Here is a 25003-nt window from a genome sequence, read left to right as displayed (position 1 = left end):
TGGAAACCCTCGAAGGGTTTGAGAGGTTTTCAAATCTCTCCAGTGTGGCCCTGTTGAGTTCTTGGGGAGGGGCGAAGGTGTCAGCTCTCCACTGTGGAACTCTCGCTTCTCTTTCCCTTAAAACAGAGTATATTGAAATATATGCACCGCCCCCCCTCCCCGAAAGGGGCTCCCACAACATCAGGAGGGAAGAAACACGGGTGGTCAAGAAGAGGGAGGAAGGGTCCTCAAGGCATCGTCCTGGAAGCATCTCCATGGGACCCTGGTCCCCACCTGCGCATGAGGAATGAATATAATGTGAAGATTCCTGGTCCCTACCCAGAACCCACCGGGTCAGAATGTCTAGGGGCTCATGTTTAAGGAGCACTCTGATACAGATGGAAAGTTCTACAATCATTGGCCTTGTAGTATTTCTTTGTTCTGGAAGAACTGAGCCCCTTTCTCAGTGGGGTTTAAATAACAGCCATATCTAACTCTACAAATTACAGTTCACAAACCACAACTGATCATACCAGTTAAAATTCACAAGATTTATGTCTTAGATGAGCAAGGCTGGGGCTTTGGGCTTTGGAAAATGGGAGGGGGAGATTCTGAACAGAGCTCTTCTTTAAAAAAAATTAAATTTACTTATTTGAGAGAGAGGGAGAGAGAGAGAGAGAGCAAAACAGGCACAAATGGGGATGAGAGGGAGAAGCAGGCTCCCCACTGAGCAGGGAGCCCCTCGCGGGGCTCGATCCCAGAACGCTGAGATTGTGACCTCAGCTAAAGGCAGATGCTTATCTGACTGAGCCACCCAGGCGCCCCAGAACAGAGGTCCTGATTGCGAGTCTACAAAAGACAGCCAGAATGGTCATTTTAAAATCAAAATGCATGTCTCCTCCCTTGCTCAAAATTCCTCAATTTCTTCCCATGCCCTTCAGATATGGTGGCCGAAGGAGGCCTCCTCATCTTTTAATTTCTCTCCCTTCCCACTCATCTGGACACATTCATTTTTCTCTCAGGCCCTTGGGCTCATAATATGCTCTTCCACCCCAGGACCTTTGCACATACCATTCCCCCTTCCCCTTGTCTTATTAAATCTTCCTTATCCTCCATATTCCTTTCCTTTAGAGATCCAACATGAAGAGAACCACACATGTCTTTGTGGGATTCTTTGACTTAATGTGTCTCTCCTGGCAGCTTTCTGACTACAGGGACCATGACTTATTCTACCGTCACTTTATCCCCAGGCTTGCCTCCGTGCTGAGGTTCCAGGTAAATATTTGTGGAAGGAATGAGTGATAAAAACAGAAAGCTAGCCTGGTGAAAACGGGCTTCCATTTGCCGAGAGTGAAGCAAATTCCTTACAGGATAGAGAAAGAAGTCTGCAGGGCAAAACCCTGCAAAATCAATATGGACTTTTTCCCTGAGCCCAATGATTACGAGGGACTTTTATTTTCTTCCTTATATTGTGCTTTCTCCCAATTTTTTAAAAGAAGCATGTGATGACCTTCCATTATCGGAAAAAGTAAACGGTCTCAAAATATGATGACATCAACAATCAGCACGATACATCCGCCTCGCCAGTGAGTCTGAATCTCCGGAAATAAGACTGTCTCTTCTTTAGGATTTACTCAGGTAAATGAAATAATCCTTTTTCTTTGCTAGACATAACCTCTGGGTAACTTTGAAGATGACTTTTTATTAATATGTATTTCTGAACTTTATTTAGTGAAATGACCTCCCGGGGTACAAATAACATAAACTATAAATTGGCTGTTGAATTAGTCCTCAGCGTGCCTCGTGGCTAATCAAGGGTGATTCCTCTCATCAGAAAAGCCCAAGGAAGTCAGCAGAGAAGCAATTTTCACCTTGTCTTATTTTACAGAACTAGAAAATGTTGACACATCCACAAGTTTCAATTTTTCAAAATGGGCCTGCGTCCCTGCAATCCTTTTTAAACAAATCTCTACTCCCAAATCCATTTAAGCTTTGGGAAGAGGATTTGTCTAAGAGAAGACAGAAGCGCCCATCAAAAGTCTGTTCACAAAACATTTGGCAATTCATGTGTCATCCGTTCTCTAGGGAGCCAATGTGAGCTTGTGCTTCTGGAAATGCAGCCGATTGCTTCATAAATCAATGTGACTATGGCTGGCGGGGGTGACTTACTTCTTAAACCAAGTCTGAGGAGCAGTAGGCAGTCAATTATTTTTGTACAGTGAATGCAACTCGATTTCCGTCTATATAAAAATTGTCCTCATCAGTACCTTTTTTCCATACAGCTTGTTAATGTCAGTGGTTCCCCATTTTAATCCTGTGTGCATTTAAGGAATCTTCTCAATCTCCATTTCATGAGCCCATGTTAACAATCATGGTGTCATTTACTTAGAATCATGTGCCAGACACTTTATGTACATTTCTCACTTAAGCCTTACAACAACCTCTGAGGTCAGTGGCTTAGAGACAGGGAACATGAGCTCAGAGAAATCAAGGAATTTGCATGGAGTCACACAGCCAGCCCATGACCTAATGAAATTCAAACCCAGGTCTGTCCATCTCTGAAGCCTACAGTTTTCTAACGCCATACTTAAGTTTGAAACACAGATCTCTGTTTCTACTTTGGCCAGCCATGAAAGAAGACTACCTAAAATCCGTCCCTAGCTGTGATAAAGAAGAATATGCAATTCTTTTTCTTTTCTCCCACTTTGTGCACTGAACAGATATTTCTGTGTCCTTCCTTGTAGGGAGGCCACATCATGGATAAGAACCTCAAGGGCCGGTCCACTGGGTTATTTTTGAATTTGAGAGTTTCTGATATACTCAGAAAATTAGGAATAAGCAATTAATATAGGTTTATATTGCTTTGATCACTGCAGAGCACTGGATGTTCTGGCTAGTGCATTAAAACAAGAAAAAGGAAATTAAGGGTATTAAGATCTTTTCTGGAGCACCTGGGTGGCTCTGTGGGTTAAGCCTCTGCCTTTGGCTCAGGTCATGATCTCAGGGTCCTGGGATTGAGCCCCGAGTTGGGCTCTCTGCTCAGCAGGGAGTCTACTTCCTCCTCTCTCTGCCTGCCTTTCTGCCTACTTGTGATCTCTGTCTGTCAAATAAATGAATAAAATCTTAAGAAAAAAAGATCTCCTTTTCTGAAAGGAGAAATGCAAGTTTTTATTTGTAGATGGCATGATTGTTTATGTGTAAAATCCTAATAAACCTATAAAAGCTTTCTAGGGGCACCTGGGTGGCTAGGTCAGTTAAGCACCTGCCTCTGGCTCAGATCATGATCCTAGGGTCCTGGTACTGAGCCCCACATCAGGCTCCCTGCTGGGGGAGGGCCTGCTTCTCCCTCCTTCTCCCTCCACTGATCCCCTTGTTTGTGTACTCTAAGCTCTCTCTCTCTCTGTCAAATGAATGAATAAAATCTTAAAAATAAAACAAAAAACAAATCCTAGAAAGTTTAGTTATGGTTGCAAGGTAGCACAAAAGCATACAAAATTCAACTGTATTTCTAGATACTGTCAATGAATATGTGGACACCATATTAAAAATATAATACCATTTACAATCATTAAAAAAGATGAATACTTAAGTGTATATCTAACAAAACGTGCACAGAGCTGGTATGCTAAAACTACAGAACATTTATGAAAGAATTCAAAGACACCCCTAAACAGAAAGAGAGACATACCATGTTCATGGATTGGAAAACAACAGAGTAAAGATATCAGTTCTTCTCATACTGATATATTGGCTTAAATATAATTCCTGTCAAAATTCCAACAAGATATTTTGTATATATAGACAGGCTTATACTAAAATTCACGTGGAAAAGCAAAAGAATTAAAATAGGTAAAAAGAAAAAAAAATTTTAAAGAAGGATAAAATGAAAGGAATCACTCTATTTGTGTGAAGACTTACATAACTACTGCCATCAAGACTGTGTTGTATAGGTAGGGGGACAGACACATGGATCAATGAAACATACAGGAAACTCAGAAATAGCTCCCACACAAGTATGCCTAAATATTTTTGACAAAGCTCCAAAAGCAATCAATGGAAAAAGGACAGTCTTTTCAATCAATGGTGCTGGGACACCTACACATCCACATGCAATAAAAAAGAACCTTGACCTAAATCTCATGTCATATATAAAAATGAACTCAAAATGGTTCATGGATTTAAACACAAAACCTAGAAAACTTTTAGAAGAAAACATACGAGAAACCCCTTGGATCAAGACTCGGCGATGTATTCTTGGATAGGACATGAAAAGCATGATTCACGAAAGAAAAAAATGATCAGCTGAAGCTAATCAAAATCTAAAACTTCTGCCCTGTGAAATATTCTGTTAAGAGAATGAAAAGATAGGGACGCCTGGGTGGCTCAGTTGGTTGGACGACTGCCTTCGGCTCAGGTCATGATCCCGGAGTCCCGGGATCGAGTCCCGCATCGGGCTCCCAGCTGCATGGGGAGTCTGCTTCTCCCTCTGACCTTCTCCTCGCTCATGCTCTCTCTCACTGTCTCTCTCTCAAATAAATAAATAAAATCTTTAAAAAAAAAAAAAAAAAAAAGAGAATGAAAAGATAAACAATTGGCCAGGAGGAATGATCTGCAAGCTCTGTATGTGAGAAGGGACACATATCTAAAATATTTTTTAAAAAACTCTCAAAACTCTGTAGTGAAAAACCAAACAATGTGATTAGAAAATGGGCAAAAGACATGAAGAGGATGTGCACACGGCCAAGAAGCCCATGAAAAGATATCTATGGGGGGAATGCAAATGAAGACCATGGGGAGGCATCATGACACACCAGAACAGCTAAAATAAAAAACCAGTGATAATACCAGTTGCTGGTGAAGATGTAGAGAAACCGTGTCCCATACATTTGCTGGTGGGGATGTCAAATGGTACAGCTACCCTGGACAACAGGCTGGCATGTTTCTTTAGAAACCATACACTTCCCCTCTGATCCAGCAATCACACTCCTGAACATTTATCCCAGAGGAATAAAAACTTGCATTTACACAAAAACCTGAGCTCAAATGTTCATAAGTAGATTTATCTGTTAGAACCTCAGGTTAGAAACAATCAAAATGTCCTTTAATATGTGAATGGCTAAGCAAACAATGTTACATCTACACCATGGAAATATTACTCCACAACGAAAAAGAAACAGGCCAAAAACCTAAATGGATCTCAAGGACATTATGTTGAGTGAGAAAAAAAAAAAAATCAACCTCAAAAGGTCACATGTGGTATAATACCATTTGTATAACATTATCAAAATGTGATACAAGTCACAACAGTTTCCAAACGCCTCTAGAAAGGGCGAGAGGCCATTGCTCAAGCTGAGTACTTCAGGTGGCCCTTGGTGAAGGTCAAAGCAAAGCATCAGCTCCATGGCCCCATTTGGCTGGGGGGAGGGGATGTCAGGTAGGGCATCTGTACTCATGATCAGCAAAGGACAGAGGGTACATCACCCCTAATCTCATACTCATTTTCACTACACATGCTGGGGAGACCCAGTACATTCCGCAGGTGGTTATAGGTCTCACGTGGAGGGAAGATGTGGCTGTGAGCCAAAGGGTGGGCTTTTAAAGAGACTCAAGTCCACAGAACAGCAGGGGTGTGGAGGGGGGTGAGATGGGGAGATTGGGCGGGACCAGTTCTTACCTCTAAAACAAGGTCTGAGTCTTCATGCCTTCCAACAGTAGTACTTTTATTCAGGACAAAAAAGCCTTCTGCGCTCTTTAGGTAGGCTTTCATACTCTCTGCTTTCCCTAGAGGTTTGCAGAAAAAAACGTTGTTAGGAAAATGCGATCTTCTGATGGTTCAGTGTCACATTTAGAACGGATGAAATGCACCGTCACGTTTAAAGGAGAAATCAGCAGAGGAGAAATCAGCAGTGGATAGATGGACTTTACAGTGTGGTCACAATTTCTGCAGATTTTTAAGACTATCTTTTTGAACAGTGACATCTAGCGAAGATGAGGTTGGTCCGGATCATCACAGAGAAGACATTTTTTACAGAAGTCAGAGCCCAAACTGCCAGTAGCTGAAACACCCCAACGATGACCCTGAATTCCATGGATAATTGCTGTCTGCCTCCCATGAAGCTCAGGACAAGGTTAGTTCTCTGACACAGAAACTATTCTGAAACTTTGGGTGTGTTACTTCTTCTTTCTCTATGCCTCAGTTTTCTCATCTGTAAAATGGGGTTAATGATACTCTGCACCCCAAATGGTTCTGTGAGGATGGAATACAATCGTAAATGAAGCATTTAGAGTGGTGGCCGCTATGCAATGACCACACATTTGTCCCATTATTATTATTATTGTTGTTATTATTATAATAATTATTATGAATTTGGGGCTTATCAAACTCGGACCCAAGAAGTCGAAGCCTTCTACAGAGCTTCTGAAACTGCTGAGTCAATCATTGAGGGAATGGGCTTTAAAGGACACTTTCTTTGTAAATCACTCCATTTCTTCATATAATTAAGGGAAAAAGGGCAACCTTGAAAGGCAAACTATCAAGACTCAAGCTGGGACATACGTTCAGGACTCTGCCCATTGTTTCCCCCAACATTTTTTTTATGACAATGTCAGATACACAGGAAAAGTCAAAAGAAGTAGTTGGTGAACTCCTTTATACCCACCACCTAGATCCTACAATTGACATTTTGTTCGGTTTGCTATATCACACATCCCTCCATCTACCCACGCATCCATCCATTTTGTAGTTTGATGCATTCCAAAGTAAGTTCTATACTGGTTTTTTAAAATATAAAAATCTCAGGGACTTCAGTAGGTTCCAAAGTGTTGATAATTCATATGATGCTTGACTTCTGCTTTGAGGTATCTGTCCAGTTACACAGCAGAACATCCTCCATCTCAACACCATGTCCAAGAGCAGAAGCCTCTCTCTTTTCCTTTCAACAGAAAGGTCACTGAAATGTGAAGCTGTTGGAGTGGATAAAAACAAAGCTCATCTAGTTGTGGTCATAGAGGGTCTCGGGTCTGATTCTGCTTTTCTTTTTCTTTTCTTTTTTTTTTTTTTTTTGAAGATTTTATTTATTTATTTGAGAGGAGGACACAGCAAGAAAGGGAACACAAGCAAGGGGAGTGGGAGAGGCAGACACAGGCTTCCCACTGAGCAGGGAGCCCAATGTGGGGCTCGATCCCAGGACCCTGGAAACATGATCTGAGCTGAAGGCAGATGCTTAACTACTGAGCCACCCAGGCATCCTGGTTCTGCTTTTCATCCACATCCTCATCATCAGTGACTGAATCCCTCCTCAGTACCAGGCACTATGGTATTTTATACACATCGTTTCTTTTCCTCCTTGGAACAACCCTGTGAGGTAAGTATTGGTACTGTCCCACTTTACAGATGGCAAACTGAGACTCAGAGAGGTTAAGGACACATAGTAGCAAGTGTCAGGGAGACAGCTCTGAGCCTTTGCATGAAACTACTACACAACTGGCCCGCAGCTCAACCTCCCACGTGTTCACTGCTGCTGGGTGGGGCAGAGTAGGCTGGTGGTGGCTGGGGGGGTGGGGGTGGGGGGGAGGGACGGGGGAGGGGTGCATTGCACTGTCTCTTGACTCTTGGGACTTGTAAGAAAGTCCTTGACACCTGCATTCCATCCTCTGAAAGGAAGAAAAGACCCAACCTGGGGGTAAGAGAAATAAAAATAAGCCAGATAGTGTATTTTATACTTGTAAACTCTGAGAGCTATGGATACCTCACACGTATGTTTTCCTATAATGTGAAATACATTTTATTAAGTTCAGTGTCATTCACAGAAAGGGAGAGACGTTTCCTCTTCCCAAAGAACCATGCTCTATTGCTGTTAAATCACTTCAGTTACTCACTTCAATGGCAGAGGACCATGTTATCAAGCAACACATTCAAGCCTGATTAATCTGGAATGCAAACTTGGGAGAAATGTCTCTTCTGCAGGAAAAGCACAGGAAATGCCACTAAAAGAAACCCCAGAACTTGGATCGTGTGTATACTTGATTTTTAGCTCTCCCCCAAGATGTTCCCAAGGCTGATGACTTCTCTTTGCTCAGATGTCCCCCTGTGTGGCAACCGCCCGACCCCCCCTAGCTAAAGGCACCCTTGAGTCACTATTGGCCTATGCCACTTGCTGTGTTTCCTTCCTCGTGCTTATCAATCTCTGACATTTTCTGGTTCCTTTATTTAGTTGTGTTTGCTGTTGGTTTTCTTTTCACTGAGATATATATTCCAGGAGAGCCAGAACTGTATTGTTTCTATTAAGAGATAATTCCTCATGGTTGCCTTGTGTGGTTGCCATTATGGAGCAAAAGCATTGATGAATTTTGTCCTGTGTCTTCTGCAAGGATCTGTGAGCTGGCCAGGCTAACTTCCTAGCTTGCAAGCAAGATAAAAGCTCAGACTCTTGGGACACCTGGGTGGCTCGGTGGGTTAAAGCCTCTGCCTTTGGCTCAGGTTGTGATCTTGGGGTCCTGGGGTCGAGCCCCGCATTGGGCTCTCTGCTCGGTGGAGAGACTACTTCCCCCTCACTCTCTGCCTGTGATTCTCTCTGTCAAATAAATAAATAAATAATCTTTTAAAAAAAAACAAAAACAGCTCAGACCCTTTGCGGTTCCTCACAGCTTTGTTCATCACCCCATCTCCAGCACCTGGAGCCTTGTCTGACATGTAGTAGATGCTCAGTAAACATTCGCTGCATGAATGAAAATGCAAATGACCCGGCAAAGCAAATCTGTGCAGCCAGCTGGCTACGAATCTTCCCATTCAGTGTCTACCCTGGATATCCTTTCTGGAAACCCTAAATGCTACCTGGGGTTTTTGGGTTGGACAGTATCTCTCCATCTTAATCTTGCCCTGCGCAGTCCACATCCTTGCCTGAAAGTAATTTGAATGTGTTAAGCTCTGGAAATTGGCTTTTACTGCCCTGAAGCACCAGGCCTAGTCAGAGCAAATCACCTGCCTACCCCCTGAGCACTCTGAAAGCTCAGAATTGGACTAGAGAAGTAGTATGTCTTTTCTGGGCTACAGGTCTTCAGTGGCCGGGGAGCTGCAAAGTTTCCTCAAGGAAGGGAATCAAGTCAAGGGATCTCTGACCATTGGGTGGGTGTTGTCCCTAAACCAAGGGAACCAGAGGGTACCTCTCCTAATCTCAGCTGTGTACACCAGTGGATATCTAAGAGCCGCATGTTTGGTGCCCAGGACGGTCCTGAAGCTCCTACACAAGCTACTTCTGGAGGCGGGGCAGGAGTCTGCATTTTCGGGAGGACGCGCTGGTGTTGGAGCATCTCCTCTGGGGTGCTCCTGGAGACCCGAGCCGGGATCGGAGAGGAGCTCCCAGGTGCCGCGCCTCCCCTCCAAGCTCTTGACCTCGCAGGGCCGACCTGGTCCGGTCCCAGGTGTCCGCCCGCTACCTCCTTCCGTGCCGCACTCACCTGGCCGGAGGGAGAAGCCCACGCTCAGTCCCTCGCCGAAACCCCGGCGGGATCGGGAGGAGCCCGGCCAGCTCCCGGGCGAGGCCGCCTGGCCGCGCTCCCGCGGAGTCTCCAGCCGCGGGCCGGCACCCCGCGCGCCCGCCAGGCCTGTGTACGCGCGTCGTCATGGCAACGCCGCCGGGCCGGGGAGGGGCGTGGCCTGCGCGGCGTGGCGGGGAGAGGGGCGGGGGCGGACGCGGTGGGGAGGAGGACGGGGGGCGGGGCGGTGCGCCAGACACGCCCCCGAGGATCCCAGCCCTCTGCCGCGCCCTGCAGCATCCCCCCACCGCCCCGCCGCCTGTCGCTTAGGGATGCCCAGGCCCATTTCACAGATGCGGAAACGGAGGCTTAGAGGTCCCAGAAATAGCCGGCGGTTGTCCAGCAAGGAAGGAGCAGACTCGAGAGTCCTTCCTTCCGACTCTCCTTTGCTCTAGGCTGCGTGCGTGGAGGAGGTGGGGGGGCGGGGAAGGGGATGGAGCTGAACCAGGAGAAGCTTAGAGGTTAGAACCCCCTGCCCCACCGGGATCGCTACCCCTCTGAGTTGCAGCAAATAGAGTAAGCTGGGATGGGGTCGGGGGACCAGCACTTCTGGGGGTGGGGCCGGGAGAGGATGGGGTGGAAGAGTTTTGAAAGAATGAGGGTTTTTTTATGTGCTGGGTAAAGGACCCCCCCCCCCCATTCTTGTTCTTCCTTGTCAAAACTGACGTTTATCCGGCCATTTGTGTTTTGGTTTTTGGTTTCCCCTATCTCTACAAACATCTGAGTCCCCAGAGTTGACCCGCATTGGTCTTGTCCTTTCTGCCTCAGGGCCTTTGCACCTACCATTTCCGGTCCCTACAAAGCAGTTCTACCAGGGATCTCCTTTGCCTCCATAAGATTTTTACTTGAATACTGCCCTATTTCAAATTCTTTTAAAAAATCCAGTATGCAAGGAAGAGCAACAAGAACAACCAAACAAAACAAAACAAAAATCTCCGCGCTTTCTCGCTCTTCTCATTTGATCGCTTATTCTCTAACATCCAATTTGATATATCTCATTCATCTGTCTCCCTGCCCCACCCTCCAGAGAAACTAAGCTCCAGGAGGGCAGGGAGTTTCTTTTTTGTTTAGTTCACTGCTGGATCAAGTACCTAGAACAGTGCCTGAGTGAATGAGTTGGGGGAAGCGGGGAGCCCCTGACACTCACCCACAGCCTGGCTTCCTACCTTCTTGGGCTGCTGTGCTGATCTGTCCTGATCCCAGGACATGTTTTCTCTAGCCAGCTGCCCAGACCTGGACCTCCCCCTCCACACCCAATTTAGCCCCCTTCTTGTCCCCAGCATGAGTGGGGACAAGAGGATGCAAACTTGCTTACTGCCAGGCAGACCCTAATGGAAGCCAGGCTGGCCATGAGCCGGAGCAGCCCGTGGCCCCAGACAATTTTTGAGAGGTCCTATGTGGCCTGTAGCCCATCCCACTAAAGAATATGAAACTGAGAGCAAAGCTGGCATTCAGACCCATAGAGCAGAAACTCCTAAATCTTGATTGGACTCCCCTCCCCCCAAATGCCACACTGTTATCTCCAAGGGTGTGTACAATCCCTGAAACACAATAACATGTAATCCATCTGAATTTCAAAAACAGAAAATAAAACACCCTAATAACATATGGCTGTATGATTTCTTGGACTGAGAGAGAGGGCTGTAACTTGCAAATAAACCATGATGGGGTGTGAAAAATATTGCCCCTGAAGGAAAAAATACAGGTTTCTAGATTATATGGGCTCCTTGGTGATACTTGTCATCAGTGTTCTCAGCTGTGGGTGGCTATGAAAGCCTTGTTGTGCCGTGACTCCCGTCAGAAGTGCTTGTGTGTGAAGGACCTGGGTTCGAGTCCCGACTCTCTTGTTCCCAGAGACGCCTTGCCTGAAGAAAGTAGGGAAAGGGGCCAGGCCAAGAGAGGGCAGCTGGGGCCTGCCAGCAAACTCAGAGGTGCACACGCTGGGCTTCCTTCCTGGGTGAGGGGCTCTGCCCCTCTAGAACTTTATTCTGTGTCAGCCGCCTTCCCTGGGCTGACCTTGATTGGGGAGAATGCACCCCCTGCCCCCCCTTCCCACCCTTCCCAGAGCTGCCTGTTCCTCCCAGTGCCTTTGCATCCCAAATTGAAATGAAGGTCGGGAGGCTTTCCCAGCCTCTCTGGGGTGAGGGAGAGGCAGAGAAAGAACAGGGACAGGAGCATGGGAGAGCCGGCAGGGAGCAGCCAAGCTGCTGAGTAGGATGACGAGGGGAGAGCAGACGGGCCAGCCCACTGGAGGCTCCAAGGCCACGATAACCTGGCCTTCTCAAACGGACTCTGGTTGCTGGTTCAACGCCTTCATTTCTCCTGCAAGTCAGTCTCCAGAGTCAGGCCCCTTGGTTCCTCCAGCTTTGCCACGGGAGCGGGTGTGTGCGCCCTTTGCACACGGCTGAGTGCACAGATCCCACCGTGGGTGTGTTCTTCCCATTTCTACTGTCCTCACTTCTGCCACCCTGTCGGGTGGCGATGGCGAGGCGGGGATGCTGAGGATTCCGGGGCCGGTAAGTGTAAACGACGCAACTGTGCCCAGCACAACAGACCCGCTCTGTGAGTGTTTGCAATGACCAGTGTCCCTTTCCTTTGCTTGTTTTGGTTTCTGGATGGTATGGGAGGGCAGCCCAAGGTCACAGACACCCTGGGGAGGACTTTGATTTTTCTCAAGACTCAGTCTCAACCCAGAGCAAAGGTGACCTCTGACCAGTGGCACGTGATCTTCCCCTTTGCCACCCTGGGACCTTTCTGGGTGTGGGTGTCAGAGACGGGCTGAGCTCCCTTCCCTTATGTCCCACGCAGGGCTTCCTGAGAACCCACCTGGTCTCTCTGGGGTGGGACCTGCTGGGCAACTCCATAAATTCTACTTTCAGGCTACTGGACAAACAAACCTCTGCTGGTTTTTTTTTTTTTTTTTTTTTGCAAGTAACAATGAACCTTTATGAATGTGGTTTGCAAGACCAGGTAATACATGCCTACACGTGTGAAGTACCAGCTACTATAGCATGCACAGTTTTAGCCAGTTCTTAGCCTAACCCATTTTACAGAAATGGGCACGGAAGAGTCAGGTGACAAAGTTGTGAACCTTGTAACAGGTCGGACTGGGATTCAACTCCAGAATGCTGCATCTTTGGCAAACTGTTATCAAAAAAAAATAACACATTTTGAAATACTGAAAAGTGCACCAGTCATAAGCGTACACTTGAAGAATCCTTTCAAAGTGCTCGCTTTCACCTAACCAGAGCCCAGATCCACAAGCAGATTGCCAGCCCCCCGCCCAGCCCCAGAAGCCTCCCTGTGCTCCCTTCTAGTCATTTCCTGCCCACCACCCTGACCTCCAATATCGTAGATTAGTTCTGCTTGGTTTTTGAGCTTCGTTTAAGTGGAAATACACAGATTCCATTTTCTGTCGGGCTTTTCTCACTTTCCTAGTGTTTGTGGGATTCGTCCTTGTTGGGTGATGTCACTGGCTCATTCATTCTCACTGTTCTACTGCATTCCACGGTGGTAGTTATCTAGCCTTTCATAACAAATTACGACAGAACAACACACCCTTATCATGTCATAATTTCTGTGGGTCAGGAATCCGACCACTGCTGGGGGTGGGCAGATTTCTGCTCAGGGGGTCTCACGGCCTGCACCAAAGGGTTGACCGAGGCCAGGGGTCTCATCTGAGACTCAGACGGGGAAGAATGCACTTTCAAGTTCAGGTGGTTGTTGGAAAGATTCAGGTCCTCGAGGATAGTTAACTGAGGTCCTGAGAGCCTCACCACCTTCTTGCCTGTTAGCTGGAGGCCCCCACTCTCTGTTGGCTGGATGGACTTCTCCCTAAGGTGGCTTGGTTCATGAAAGCCAGTGAGAGGCAATGGAGGGAGAGTCCTAGTGAGATGGGTGTTGCATCTCATGTAATGTAACCACAGAAATGACATTCCATCACCTTTGCAGCCTTGCGCTAGTTGGAAATAAGGTACAGGTCCCACCTACGCTCAAGGGGAAGGGATAACCCAGAGGTGTGAACACCGGTGATAATTGGGGGTCATTGTATCTGTCTTTGGGGGATAGTCCTCCTGGGTATACACCTAGGAGTAGAACGGCCGGGCCACGGAGAACTCAGATGCCCAACTGTAGAAGATTCTGCCAAACATTTCTCCAAAGGGCTGGTACCATCTACAATCCTTGAGCGGTTGGGAATGTTCCATCCAGATCACCTGATTTTCAATACTATCCTCCCCTCCTTACAAAGGAGGGGTCCTGGGGGTTCCTCAGGACAGGAGGTCCTCAACTTGGCCCCAGATCAGAATCACCAAATTTGGGGGCCACATCTCCAGACTCATCGTTTGAGAGCGGGAATAGGAACTGAACGGCACACTCCATGAGGCAGGGATCCTAGTCCTCACTGAGCCATCCTTGGTGCCTACAGCAGGCCCTGTAAGTGGCTGGCACTCAGTAACATTTTTTAAAAAGATTTTATTTATTTATTTTAGAGAGAGAGAGAGAGAATGAGAGAGTGTGTGCCATGCAAGCAGAGGGGCAAAAAGGGGGAGAGAATCTCAAGCAGGCTTCGTACTGAGCGCAGAGCCAGACATGGGGCTTGATCTCATGACCCTGAGAAACCAAGAGTCAGAGGTTTAATCGACTGCGCCACCCAGGCGCCTCTACATTTCTTTTTTTAATTAAATGAGCAAGTTCAGGCTCTGCGGTTCACACTGATAGGCCTCAGAGAGGGTGTGAAACTCCTGAAATCAGGAGGAAACTTGGATGTATCGAAGCCCTGTGTGTTTTTCAGGGAAGAGGGCCCAGAGCCTTAACTAAAGCCTTCTCTGGCAAAGGCTGAGAGTCACTGTGATTGGATCCAGTCTGGCTCGGTTATCTGATCACTGTAGGACACAGCTGCTCCTGGGGAAGGACAGAGCTTAGAAAAGAGGAGAGGGAGTGTGCTTGCTCGGACGGGGCGCGAAGGGACATTTTATGGCATTTGGACTTCTGACCCAGGGTGACTTTGGGTCTGGCTGGCCTAGCAACTCCCTGGTCTTGTGGGGCCCTCCCCGTGTCTGCTTGTTGAACAGCCACTTCCAGAAGCCTCGATTTCCTTCTGCAGGAGCCGAGACGAGCCGCACCTTCTCAGAAAGCTTCTCGGTGTATCCAGTTCGAGATGACCTCATCCTTTGTCACCCTCTGTCTTGTTTTCTGGAGGTTTCCCAGCATCACGCTGCTGTCTGCATTCTTTCATCCTTTCAACAAGGGCTCCTGTTTTCTGCTTTTGGTCATTCCCGTCACATGATTTTAATCTTCCTTCCCGAGCAGATCAACCTCATGCCCCTCTAAGACATTTCTTCTCGGGTTTCCTCTGAATCATTTCGTTCGGGCCAGATACGGCCAGCTTTTCCTCCTTCCTGCCGGCACTTGACATAGACCCTCTCTTTTCCCCAGAACAACGGTCCTTTCTTTCTGGTCCCTCACTTAGGTCCTCGTCTTTCACCATGTTTTCTGACTTCTCCTGTGAATGGATTGTTTTTTGAAATTCAAGTCTCAAGGATCATCCCTTCTAATCTGGGTCTGAATTTGGATCACCGTCAAGAGACACCTGGGACAGGAATGTTGCTGGGTGGTTAGACTCCTCGGCAGGAGGGCTGAGCGCTGAAGGGGGTGTCAGAGGGACCTGGGCAGAAAGAGGGAGATACATTCTTCTGCTATGGGGTGGGACATGGGGTGGGGGCCCCTCAGAAAGGTCCTTTTAAGGAAAAGGAAGCATTTTACCCAAGTCTTGAAGGGTGGGTAGGATTCTAGGCAGTAGAGCAGGGAGAGAAGATTCTATGGAAGGAAGGGGCGGTGGGAACAGAGGCTAGAAGACCAGGAATGGGAGGGGCTAAGTATGATCCTGCAGAGTAAGAGGGAAGGCCAGGTGCTGAGACTGGAAATGGAGACCCACACCAGCCCTTACAGATGTTTGTTTGGCTCTCATAGTGTCGTAAAGCCTTGTAAGTAGTTGCTGAAGGGTTTGGTCTCCTTCTGTGGAGTGACAGAGAAACCGAATCCAACTGGAGTCAGCATGAAGCAAAGTCACTAGTTACCACAGACGAAAAGTCTAGAGGGAACAGCTGGGTGCCAGCCCAAGTGATGTCATCAAGCCCTGGCCTCTCTTCAGCTCTCTGCCATGCTTTTAGCCATGTGAGAATCCAAGCTCAGAGAGAATCCCTGTATCATGGGCACAAAAGGGCTGCCACAGCTCTGGTCCTTACATCTTCTCATGAATCCGACAGGGGACAAGGGAGAGTCTTTTCCTGAAGCTTCCCCTAAAGGCTTTACTGCTTCTTGTTTGCTCTGATTGGGGAACAGACCCATTCCTGAGCCTAGTGACTGAGGCCAAGTGACTGCTCTGCTCTGACTGGCTGAGGTTTGAGTCACACGCATCTCCCTGCCTCCAGAGACAATCCACACCGTCTCTGAGAGAGAAGGCTGAGACGGGGAGACATGTGGTCCCCAAAGGGGGATCATAACACCATGCTGTTTTAGAAGAGAGGACCCGAGTGATGAAAGCTGCAGATATCTCTCACAGTGGCTCATGTGTATAGACCATTTTAATTCACATTCAAATCTGGATTAATGCCTTTTCTTGGAAAATGGGAACCTGGGCTGTATTCTTGCATCTAGGTCAGCAGTCTGGGAGGGCTGAGGGGCTGCCCTCTAGATACGGTCTGCGCTCTCCCTGCCCACTGCACTGCTCACTTTCCTCTCTGGCAGCTGGGAGCACTTGGATTTTTATCCCCAGCATAATTTGATTCCGTAAATAAATCTGTTTCTCCTACCAGAATGGAAATGACCAAAGAACAGGGGTCAGATAGCGCTCCCCATGCTGCCATAAACTCCCGAGGACAAATGCCGACCGTTTTTGATAGTCTCATTCCTTGCTCAGGCTTAAATAACCTCTTTGGGAAAAGGTTTAGTACGTGATGATTTTAGAAGCTGCATCGGAGCATTCCAGGGTCTGAAGTCCTGATGGGTGGGTGTGCGTCTCTGGCCCACTCTGGCTCCCCCTGGCTTGTTTCTCAGATGTGGAGGGATTTGATTTTGATCTCATCTTGGATTGAACTTAACCTGCAGGAACCCTGAGGAACCCCTGAGGGGTCTGACTCCCAGGCTGCTTTCCTTTAGGAAATCTTTTTGTTGGTTTCAGCAGGAAGCCAGGAATGCTAACAACCTGTAACCACTTCCATTTACTCCCTTAGTCTGGAGTTTTCCCACTGAAGGCATGGAGAGGAATGTGAACCCCGGGCCACAGGTGGTTCCACAGCCTCAGGGTCTCCGGGTGACGGTCATCTTTATTATTACCGGGGCCATGATTAAATCTTTTTCCCTCCAGACCCACACTGAAAACAGACAGACTGCCTCCTAGCCTCCCTTTTCTGGTAGTCCAGGAACAAAAAAAATTTTTTAAAGCCCTCTCGTTACCAGGATGTATAACACCTTTGAGGGTGCGGGCTCAGTCTGGGCATCCGAGCCTCGGCAAAGGTCCAAGTCTTACCTTCCCATTTCTAGCACCTGTTAATGTCCCTGTTTGGGACAGAGTTGTTTATTATTTATTTATTTATTTATTTATGCTGTGCTTGTAGCTCGCTCTACCAGTGCCAAATGCTCTCATGTTCCTTTGGGGCTGCTTACGGTAAAAAACTATTTTTATTATGGGACTTTTGAAACATACAGAATAGTAGAGAAAGGCTACAATTCAATGAGCTTCCAGTATCCATTATCTAGCTTCATTATTTTCCTAGTCTTCTCTCGTTTTTTTGGGTTTTTTTTCTTGATTTTTTTTTTTCCTGGATTAATTTAAAGCAGATTGTGTTTTTTCAGCCAAGAATACTTCCTAACGGGAAGGGGGATTTCCACCCCCTCCTTTGCATTACCTGCCATCCTCCACCCCCACACATTATCACACTGAACAATAATTATAATAATTCTCCTGAATATCATCTTACACCAGTCCATGCTCAAATTTCCTTGATTCTCTCAAAGATATCTCTTCACAGCAGGTTTGTTAGAACAGGATGTAGATAAGATCCTCACATCCCATTTGGTTGTTGTTTCTGAAATCCCTTTTCTTCTGTAAAGGCAACCCCTCCTCCCACCCGACCCCCACCCCCATTTTCTCAGCCACTGATTTATTGGAGAAACCAAGTCCTTTGTCCTGTAGAATGTCCACATCCCGGATGTGGCTGATGGCTTCCTCATGGTTTCAGTTTACTTGTTTCAGTGAACTAACATATTCTAACATCTTCTCCGTATTTCCAGTGAACTAACAATTAGATCTCGAAGTCTGATTACACCCAAAGTCTTTTTATTGCCCAGACCACTTCGTAGGCGGTACTGTGCTCTTTCATCTACGTTACATAAATGTCTGGTTACAGTGGGTTAAGGCCTCTGCCTTCGGCTCAGGTCATGATCCCAGCGTCCTGGCATCTGGTTACATAAATGTCTGTTCATCCCATTTTTTTAAAGAATTTTTTTTTAAATTTGAGAGAGAGCACAGAGGTAGAGTGGGAGGGAGAAGCAGACTCCCTGCTGAGCAGAGAACCCCATGTGGGGCTCCATCCCAGGACCCCGAGATCATGACCTGAGCCAACGGCAGACATTTAACCGCCTGAGCCACCCAGGCACCTGAGCCACCCAGGCCCCCTGCTCACCCCATTTTTCATGAGCCAGAGATTGATCTATGGGAGCAGGTCGGATAGACTGAGCCACCCGCCACAAAGTCCCCATCAGCTTTTTCTCTCCCAGTAATTTTTTATTTTCATTTTTAATTGTGGTAAAATGCACCTAATGTAGAATGTACCATCCTAACTGTTTTTAAATGTATAGTTCAGTAGTGGTAAGAATATTACATTGCTGAGTAACTCATCTCCAAAACGTTTTTATCTTGTAAAACAGCACCTTCACACCCAATAAACCACAGCTCCCTCTACCCCCTCAACCCCTGACAACCACCCATCTATTTTCTGTTTCTATGACTCTGACTAGGTAGGTGCCTCCTAGAAGGTGGAATCATGCAGGATCTGTCTTCTTTTTATGGCCGGCTTATTCCCTGGAGCATCATGTCCTGAAGTTCATCTGGGTTATAGCAGATGTCAGAATTCTTTTCCTTCTTAATAATATTCTATTGTATGTAGGCACCACATTTTGTTTATCCGTTCATTTGTTGATGGACACTTGGGCTCATCAGCTTTTTAATTCAAAGTTGTAGCCTTTTTTTGAGTATCATTCTCTAGACCCACTCTTTCCTTTGGAGTTGCTAAGTTGTGATTTTTCTGATTGCTGTCCCTTAGGTAAGTATTAGCTAGAATTCTTTGAGGAAGAAGGCTCTTCCTTCACCAACTATTTGTTTATGTTTATCATAAAATAGGGTTTGTTCAGGAGAGGCAGAATAAAGGATTGGTTTTCTTTTTCCTTTCTATGGGTCAATATTCAAAGTAAGAAGCAACTGTCAAAGTGACTGATCGGTTTTTAAAAATAACATTAGGAATCTTTGACTCAAGGGGCGCCTGGGTGGCTCAGTGGGTTAAGGCCTCTGCCTTCGGCTCAGGTCATGATCCCAGGGTCCTGGCATCGAGCCCCCGAGTCGGGCTCTCTGCTCAGCAGGGAGCCTGCTTCCTCCTCTCTCTCTGCCTGCCTCTCTGCCTACTTGTGATCTCTGTCAAATAAATAAATAAAAATCTTAAAAAAAAATAAAACGAATGGATAAATCTTAAAAAAACAAAACAAAACAAAACAAAACAAAACCCTGTAGATGTGTTGCAGCCCATCAAAGCCATTATGTGGGTTGATGTTCACACATACAATCTCCGCTGAGATGGGCTTTGTGTCCTTCATCTTTCCAGGTGGAAACCACACAATATTTAATTATAACCGTCCATTTTTGTATCACCTTGGGGTGATACTTTAGGGAAACATCTTTGTCTTAGTTTTCCTTCTCTGTACAAGGAAGTTGGACAAGATGAGTTCTGGAACCATTCCTGCTCAAGACTCTAGTTTTTGTGGCATTTTCACGTAAGATGACTCATTCAACTCTCCCAGTCTTGTGACCCAAGGCGATGGTCAACATCCACATTTTACTAACAAGGGAACTACCACCTGAGCAATAATATTTTTTTCCAATTTCCCATCCTGCATTTTTTCCCATTAGACTTCAAGCTCCGGTTCTCAGACATATTTTGTATCTCCGGGGACTTGTGACAATATCTGGAGATCTTTTTATTGGCACACATGGGAGAGGCAACTGTCCTCTAGTTGGGAGAGGCCAGGGATGCTGCTAAACATCTTAAGGTGTGTAGGACAGCGCGCTCCCCATCCCACATCAATGTCATCCCGCCCCAAGTGTTAACCGTGCCAGAGGCGAGAAACCCTGACTTGCATATTCCTCTTAATCTAATGTTTCTTCAGCGAAAGGATGTATAAAAATGTACACATCTGAGAATTCAAGTACACACAAAATACAGTCTGTTCCTAACATATCCACAGAACTTAGCCATTTGGCGTTCTTCTACATTTCCCCTCCAGTCTTATTTCTGGCTCCTATTTTTCCCCTTGAGACTGTTCTATTATTGGCCTAAGGGAAGATTAATGGGCAATTTTTATTGCTTTCAGGCCAATGAGAAAACATTATGCCTTGATTTTTTTTTTTTTAACTTAGGAAACAAACATCAAAATCAAGTTTTATCCCATAGAGCAGTCAGCTTTTTTGGGTCCCATTCCTTTGCCATTTAGATCGATTGAATGGATGTTTTCCATAAACTTAGCATTACCTTGGAAAGTCATTAAAGTTATGGCTCACAGCTTCTCCCCTATCCCTTCTTCTGTATTGATTTAAAACAACCCACCTGGTGCTGGAGTGAATTTACCATTGGCAATTGCTAGAGTGGTGTGTCCTTGCCTATTTGAAAAGTCGACTTGTGAACTAGTACATTGAATCTGATTTTTTAAAAGGCAACTAATATGTCAGAAACAAAAAAAAGCAGCTTTTTATTTTATTTTATTGGTTCAATTTTTCAAGTTGAAGTAAGGCAGATGTATTTATTCGCTTGCTTATATTAAGTATTCACACACTTTCTCTTATAAACACGTATTTTACAGATTGTCTAGCTGCTATCACACTGTTACATCATCTTTCCCTCTTTTGTGTTTTGTTAAAGTAGGTGCTAATAATTTTTCTTGGCTGGACACAACTGCCAAGATGATTTCTTAAAATAAGACATCTTGGGGTCCCTGGGTGGCTCAGTTGGTTAAGCACCTGCCTCTGGCTCAGATCATGATCCCAGGGACCTGGGATCAAGTTTCGCACTGGGTTCCTTGCTCAGCGGGGAGCCTGCTTCTCTCTCTGCTTCTGCCTGCCACTTTGCCTACTTGTGTTCTCCTCTTCTCTCTCTGACAAATAAATAAAATCTTAAAAAAAAGATATAAAATAAGACATCTTGTGGGACGCCTGGGTGGCTCAGTTGGTTAAGCAGCTGCCTTCGGCTCAGGTCATGATCCCAGCATCCTGGGATCGAGTCCCACATCGGGATCCTTGCTCTGCAGGGAGCCTGCTTCTCCCTCTGACTCTGCCTTCCACTCTGTCTGCCTGTGCTCGCTCTCGCTCGCTCTCTCTCTGACAAATAAATAAATAAAATTAAAAAAAAAATAAGACATCTTGAGGAAAAATAGTAAGAACATTCAAGCTCCCAGGTCAGTGGGGATCCTGTTTCTCCCTCTCCCTCTGCCTGCTGCTCCCCCTGCTTGTGCTTTCTATGAAATAATAAATAAGTAAATAAAGAAGTAAATTCTGGAAAAAAAGTTTCCATGCACCTTTCAAAGTTTATACAGTACTGAGCCCAGTTTATCCCTGAGAAGCATGTTATATCACTGACACTGTTTTTTGTTTGTTTGTTTTTCCCTGAGAAGATTTACATCCCAGAAGTTCAGGCCATAAGTTTTGCTTCTCAAATTATATTGTAGTTGTATTATTTTGAAATGAAGCCTTCATTAGTATGCTTTTAAGTAACCTAAACTTTTTAAAAATCTATTTGAGTTTGTAAATACTGACTATTATCTTTCCCACATCCTTTAAATGACAGTTAATAAATTCCGATGGAGAGTTTTAATGCACAGAGGGGGGCGCTGCGGATGGACAAAAGGAGGAGAGATCTGTCTAGATCGTGCCGTGGGGAATCCGATTTATAGTTCTGGACTGGGGTGGGATAGGAAAATGGGATAGGAAAATGGTCTTTGTAAAAATGACAGGTTTTTTTTGTTGTTGTTGTTTTTGTTATTTTTTAAAGGAAAATCATAAATACCACACTCGGGTTGGTCTCCAGGGATGAGGTTTGACGATTTGAAGTTTTCTTGTTTTTGATGGCACTGACACAGGGTGGCCAGGCTCTATGCCCAGAGCCCCCAACTGCCCAAGAGAATGGATCTTCCTTTATCTAGGGAAGGATTTGTCAACTTTGGACTATTGACATTTGGGGCAGGGTAACTCGGTTGTAGGTAACGCCCTCTGTATTGTAGGATATTTAGTAGCCCTCCAGCCCCACTAGATGCCCGAAGCAGCGAACCTCCCCACCCTCGCCACTGTCGTATTCCAAATGGCTCCTGGGCAGCAAAGTCAATCCTGGTGGAAAACCACTGATCTAAGGTGAAGATGTCCAGTTCTGGTATTTGTGTGAATGTTTTCCATTGTCACCAGGAGCTAAGAATGTGTTGTCACACGTTGTATCTGGGGGCTGGTTGGTTTGTATCAGCATGTCATCTGTCTGCCTGCCTTCCTCCCATGTGAAGTTGGTTCTCCTCCGAGGTGTCAGGTTCTGGGCCATCTTGTGATCTTTGTGATCTTTTGCTGGGGCCCTCACTGGTGATCTTTGACCTGAATGCCACACAACAAGGAAGCTAATGGACAGCATTGCCCATGAGCTGTAGGACTTTGGACATGTCTCTTGTCTGTTTGGGGCCTGATTCTCCCCCTGTAGGATTCCTGGGTTTGGCTCAATCACCATTCCCTATGGGGTATTCCAATGAAAAAAGGACCATGGAAGAGCCTTTGTGGGGAAGAAAGGTAGTGCGGCCAAATTGGTTTGGGGAGTGCTAGATCCTGCAACATCTGCTTGTAGATTCATAACGTGCATAAGCATGTGAGATGCTTTCTAGAATTCTCTGCACCCAGATCTCCATGTACCTCACTCCCCACTTTTCTCCAATGTTACTTCCCAAGAGACTTTTCTAATCACCCACCGGCAATGCTCTAGTGTCTCATCTTTCTTTACATAAATGCTCATTTTCTAACATTATGGCTTAAGTATTTATTTCTTTGTTCATTGTCTGTTTCTCTGCACCCAGAATCTAGCCTTGGTGTTAACAGGGACTTGGTCCATTTGTTTGCAGCTGATCCATATAGCATGTGGCACATAGTAGATGCTTAGTAAAAATGTGTTGTTTCACTTGTGGATTTCCAAATGAATTTTATCAGGGACTTTTTCACTTCCACTAATTAAAGTCCAGAGAAGCAAACTTGGGAATCAACAAGGTAGACCCTCTCTAAATCCTGAAAGCTGTGGCTTCCTGACATTCACTTTCTTAGGACAAGCCACTGGGTTCTAAAGTTACCAAAAATCTGGTATTAGGCTGGAGAGCAAACAAAATGGACTGACTTGTCCACTGTCCATGACGGAAGTTGCCATCTGGTGAACTGAGGAAGAGAGCGACCTTTTGCCTCAATGATCTGATGTGGCTCCCCTTTGTCAGAACTGTAACAGGTCTGAGAAAAGTGGGGGGAAAAACCTAACAAACAGGGGCGCCTGGGTGGCTCAGTGGTTTAATGCCTCTGCCTTCAGCTCGGGTCATGATCCCGGGGTCCTGGCATCAAGCCCTGCAGCAGGGCGCCGGCTTCCTCCTCTCTCTCTCCCTGCCTCTCTGCCTACTTGTGATCTATGTCTGTCAAATAAATAAATAAAATCTTAAAAAAAAAAAACCTAACAAACAAACAAACAACAAAAACAAAAACCGGGGTTAGGTGGAGCGTCCACTATGTGCTCACACTGTTTATGATGCAAAGGCCTTGCCTGTCTTCAAGGACCTTGGTTAAATTTAGGATCAGATCTCAAAAGGGGGTTTTCTGGGGGGGGGACAAAGCATCTCTTAAAGAACCCAAGGGCTGGGCTGGGCTGGGCTTCCCAAGAAACAAAGACCAAGGACCAGAAATCTTATCTGCTTTGCTCACCTGTGGCCCATCAGGATGGGTGACTCCATCACCCAATGACGTTTCCATTCACTGCAGGACCAGTTCCTGAGGGGGCAGGGCCTAGCCCAGCTCAGCTTCTGATTGGTTCTCCTGGGTCAGATGGACAGTGCTCACGTGACACCAACATGGCTGCTGCGGTGCCTCCTCTTGGGCGGGTTAGGAGTGCCAGCTGGAATTTTGCCTCTGCTCTTTCTTGGCCCTGGGGCTATTTAGGCTCAAGAACAAGTGGGTGGTGTCTTTAATTTTCTCCTGTATTTCTGCCCTTTTATGTTTACTTTAAGAACAGTAACATGATGGAGAGGAAAGGACTACGGGCTTTATTCTGGCTTTTAGCTACCCTCCCACCTTTTTCTTTTTTTTTTTGAGTCAAAAGAGAGAGGGCCCTGATCTGGACAAGGAGCAAAGAGGATGAGCATGCCTTGGGGAATTTTGAGGGGAAGGGGGTCCCCCGCTTTGACAGGTGGTTTTGACTTAATATTGCAGATGAATTTTTTTTTTTTTTTTTTTGCCTCATCACTGTTCAGGTCTCCAGCCCACAGCCAACGTTCCCAGCTAACACTCTCTCTGCCCTCCTCTAGACAAAGATGAACCATGCTCTATATGCTGCATGCAACAAATTCCCACAGACTTGTCAGCCTAAAATAATAGAAATGTATCTTCTCATGGTTCTGGACGCAGGAAGTCCAAAACTGGCATCAGCTGGGCCACAGTCAAGGTTGCAGCTCCCTTGGATGTGAAGGGAGCAATCCCCTTGCCTCCTCCAGCTCCAGGGCTGCTGGCTGTCCAAAGCCTGCAGACGCATCAGTCTAGCCTCTGTGCGTGTGGTCACACTGCGTCCTCCTTTTCTCTGCGTGTGCTGTCCCCCAGCTCTCACTTGCAAATGCACTTGTGGGTGGCATATGGAATTCACAGGAAGATTCCAGGATAAACTCATCTCAAAACCCTTAATGCAATCACACCTGCAAAAAAAAACTTTACCTTGTAAGGTATCTTCCACAGGTCCTAGGAATTAGGTCTTGATATCTCTTAGGGGTTATCATTCAGCCCACTACCAGCCCCAAACCTTTATTCCCCTGGGGAGGGTGTAGGCTGGGCAGATTCTCTGGCAAGATGATTTATCAGAGCCCAGATTGAGGGCCCTTTCTGACATTTGTAAAACTTGCTATTCTCCTTTTCTTTTTTAAAGATTTATTTATTTATTCTAGAGGGGGTGGGGGCTAACTC

The 25003-nt window shown here is 46.1% G+C and overlaps 1 protein-coding gene across 2 annotated transcripts in view; it reads right to left on the bottom strand.

Annotated features, from left to right (window-relative positions):
* The window catches only part of FHAD1 (forkhead associated phosphopeptide binding domain 1), a 129200-nt gene extending 119624 nt beyond the window's left edge, over positions 1-9576 (bottom strand). For both annotated transcript variants that reach the window (XM_082685439.1, XM_082685435.1), the window contains exons 1-2: positions 9436-9576; positions 5654-5760 (exon numbers count right to left, since the gene is read on the bottom strand). In XM_082685439.1, coding sequence (XP_082541565.1) covers positions 5654-5746 — 93 coding nt within the window. In that variant the 5' untranslated portion in view covers positions 5747-5760; positions 9436-9576. The remainder of the gene's footprint in view (positions 1-5653; positions 5761-9435) is intronic.
* Positions 9577-25003: the final 15427 nt, after the last annotated feature.

This window comes from Mustela nivalis (genome assembly GCF_964662115.1).
Source record: "Mustela nivalis genome assembly, chromosome: 10".
In the NCBI taxonomy this organism is placed as follows: Eukaryota; Metazoa; Chordata; class Mammalia; order Carnivora; family Mustelidae; genus Mustela; species Mustela nivalis.
The sequence above is the reverse complement of the archived record's forward strand: the minus strand, read 5'-3'. Positions and strand labels throughout refer to the sequence as shown.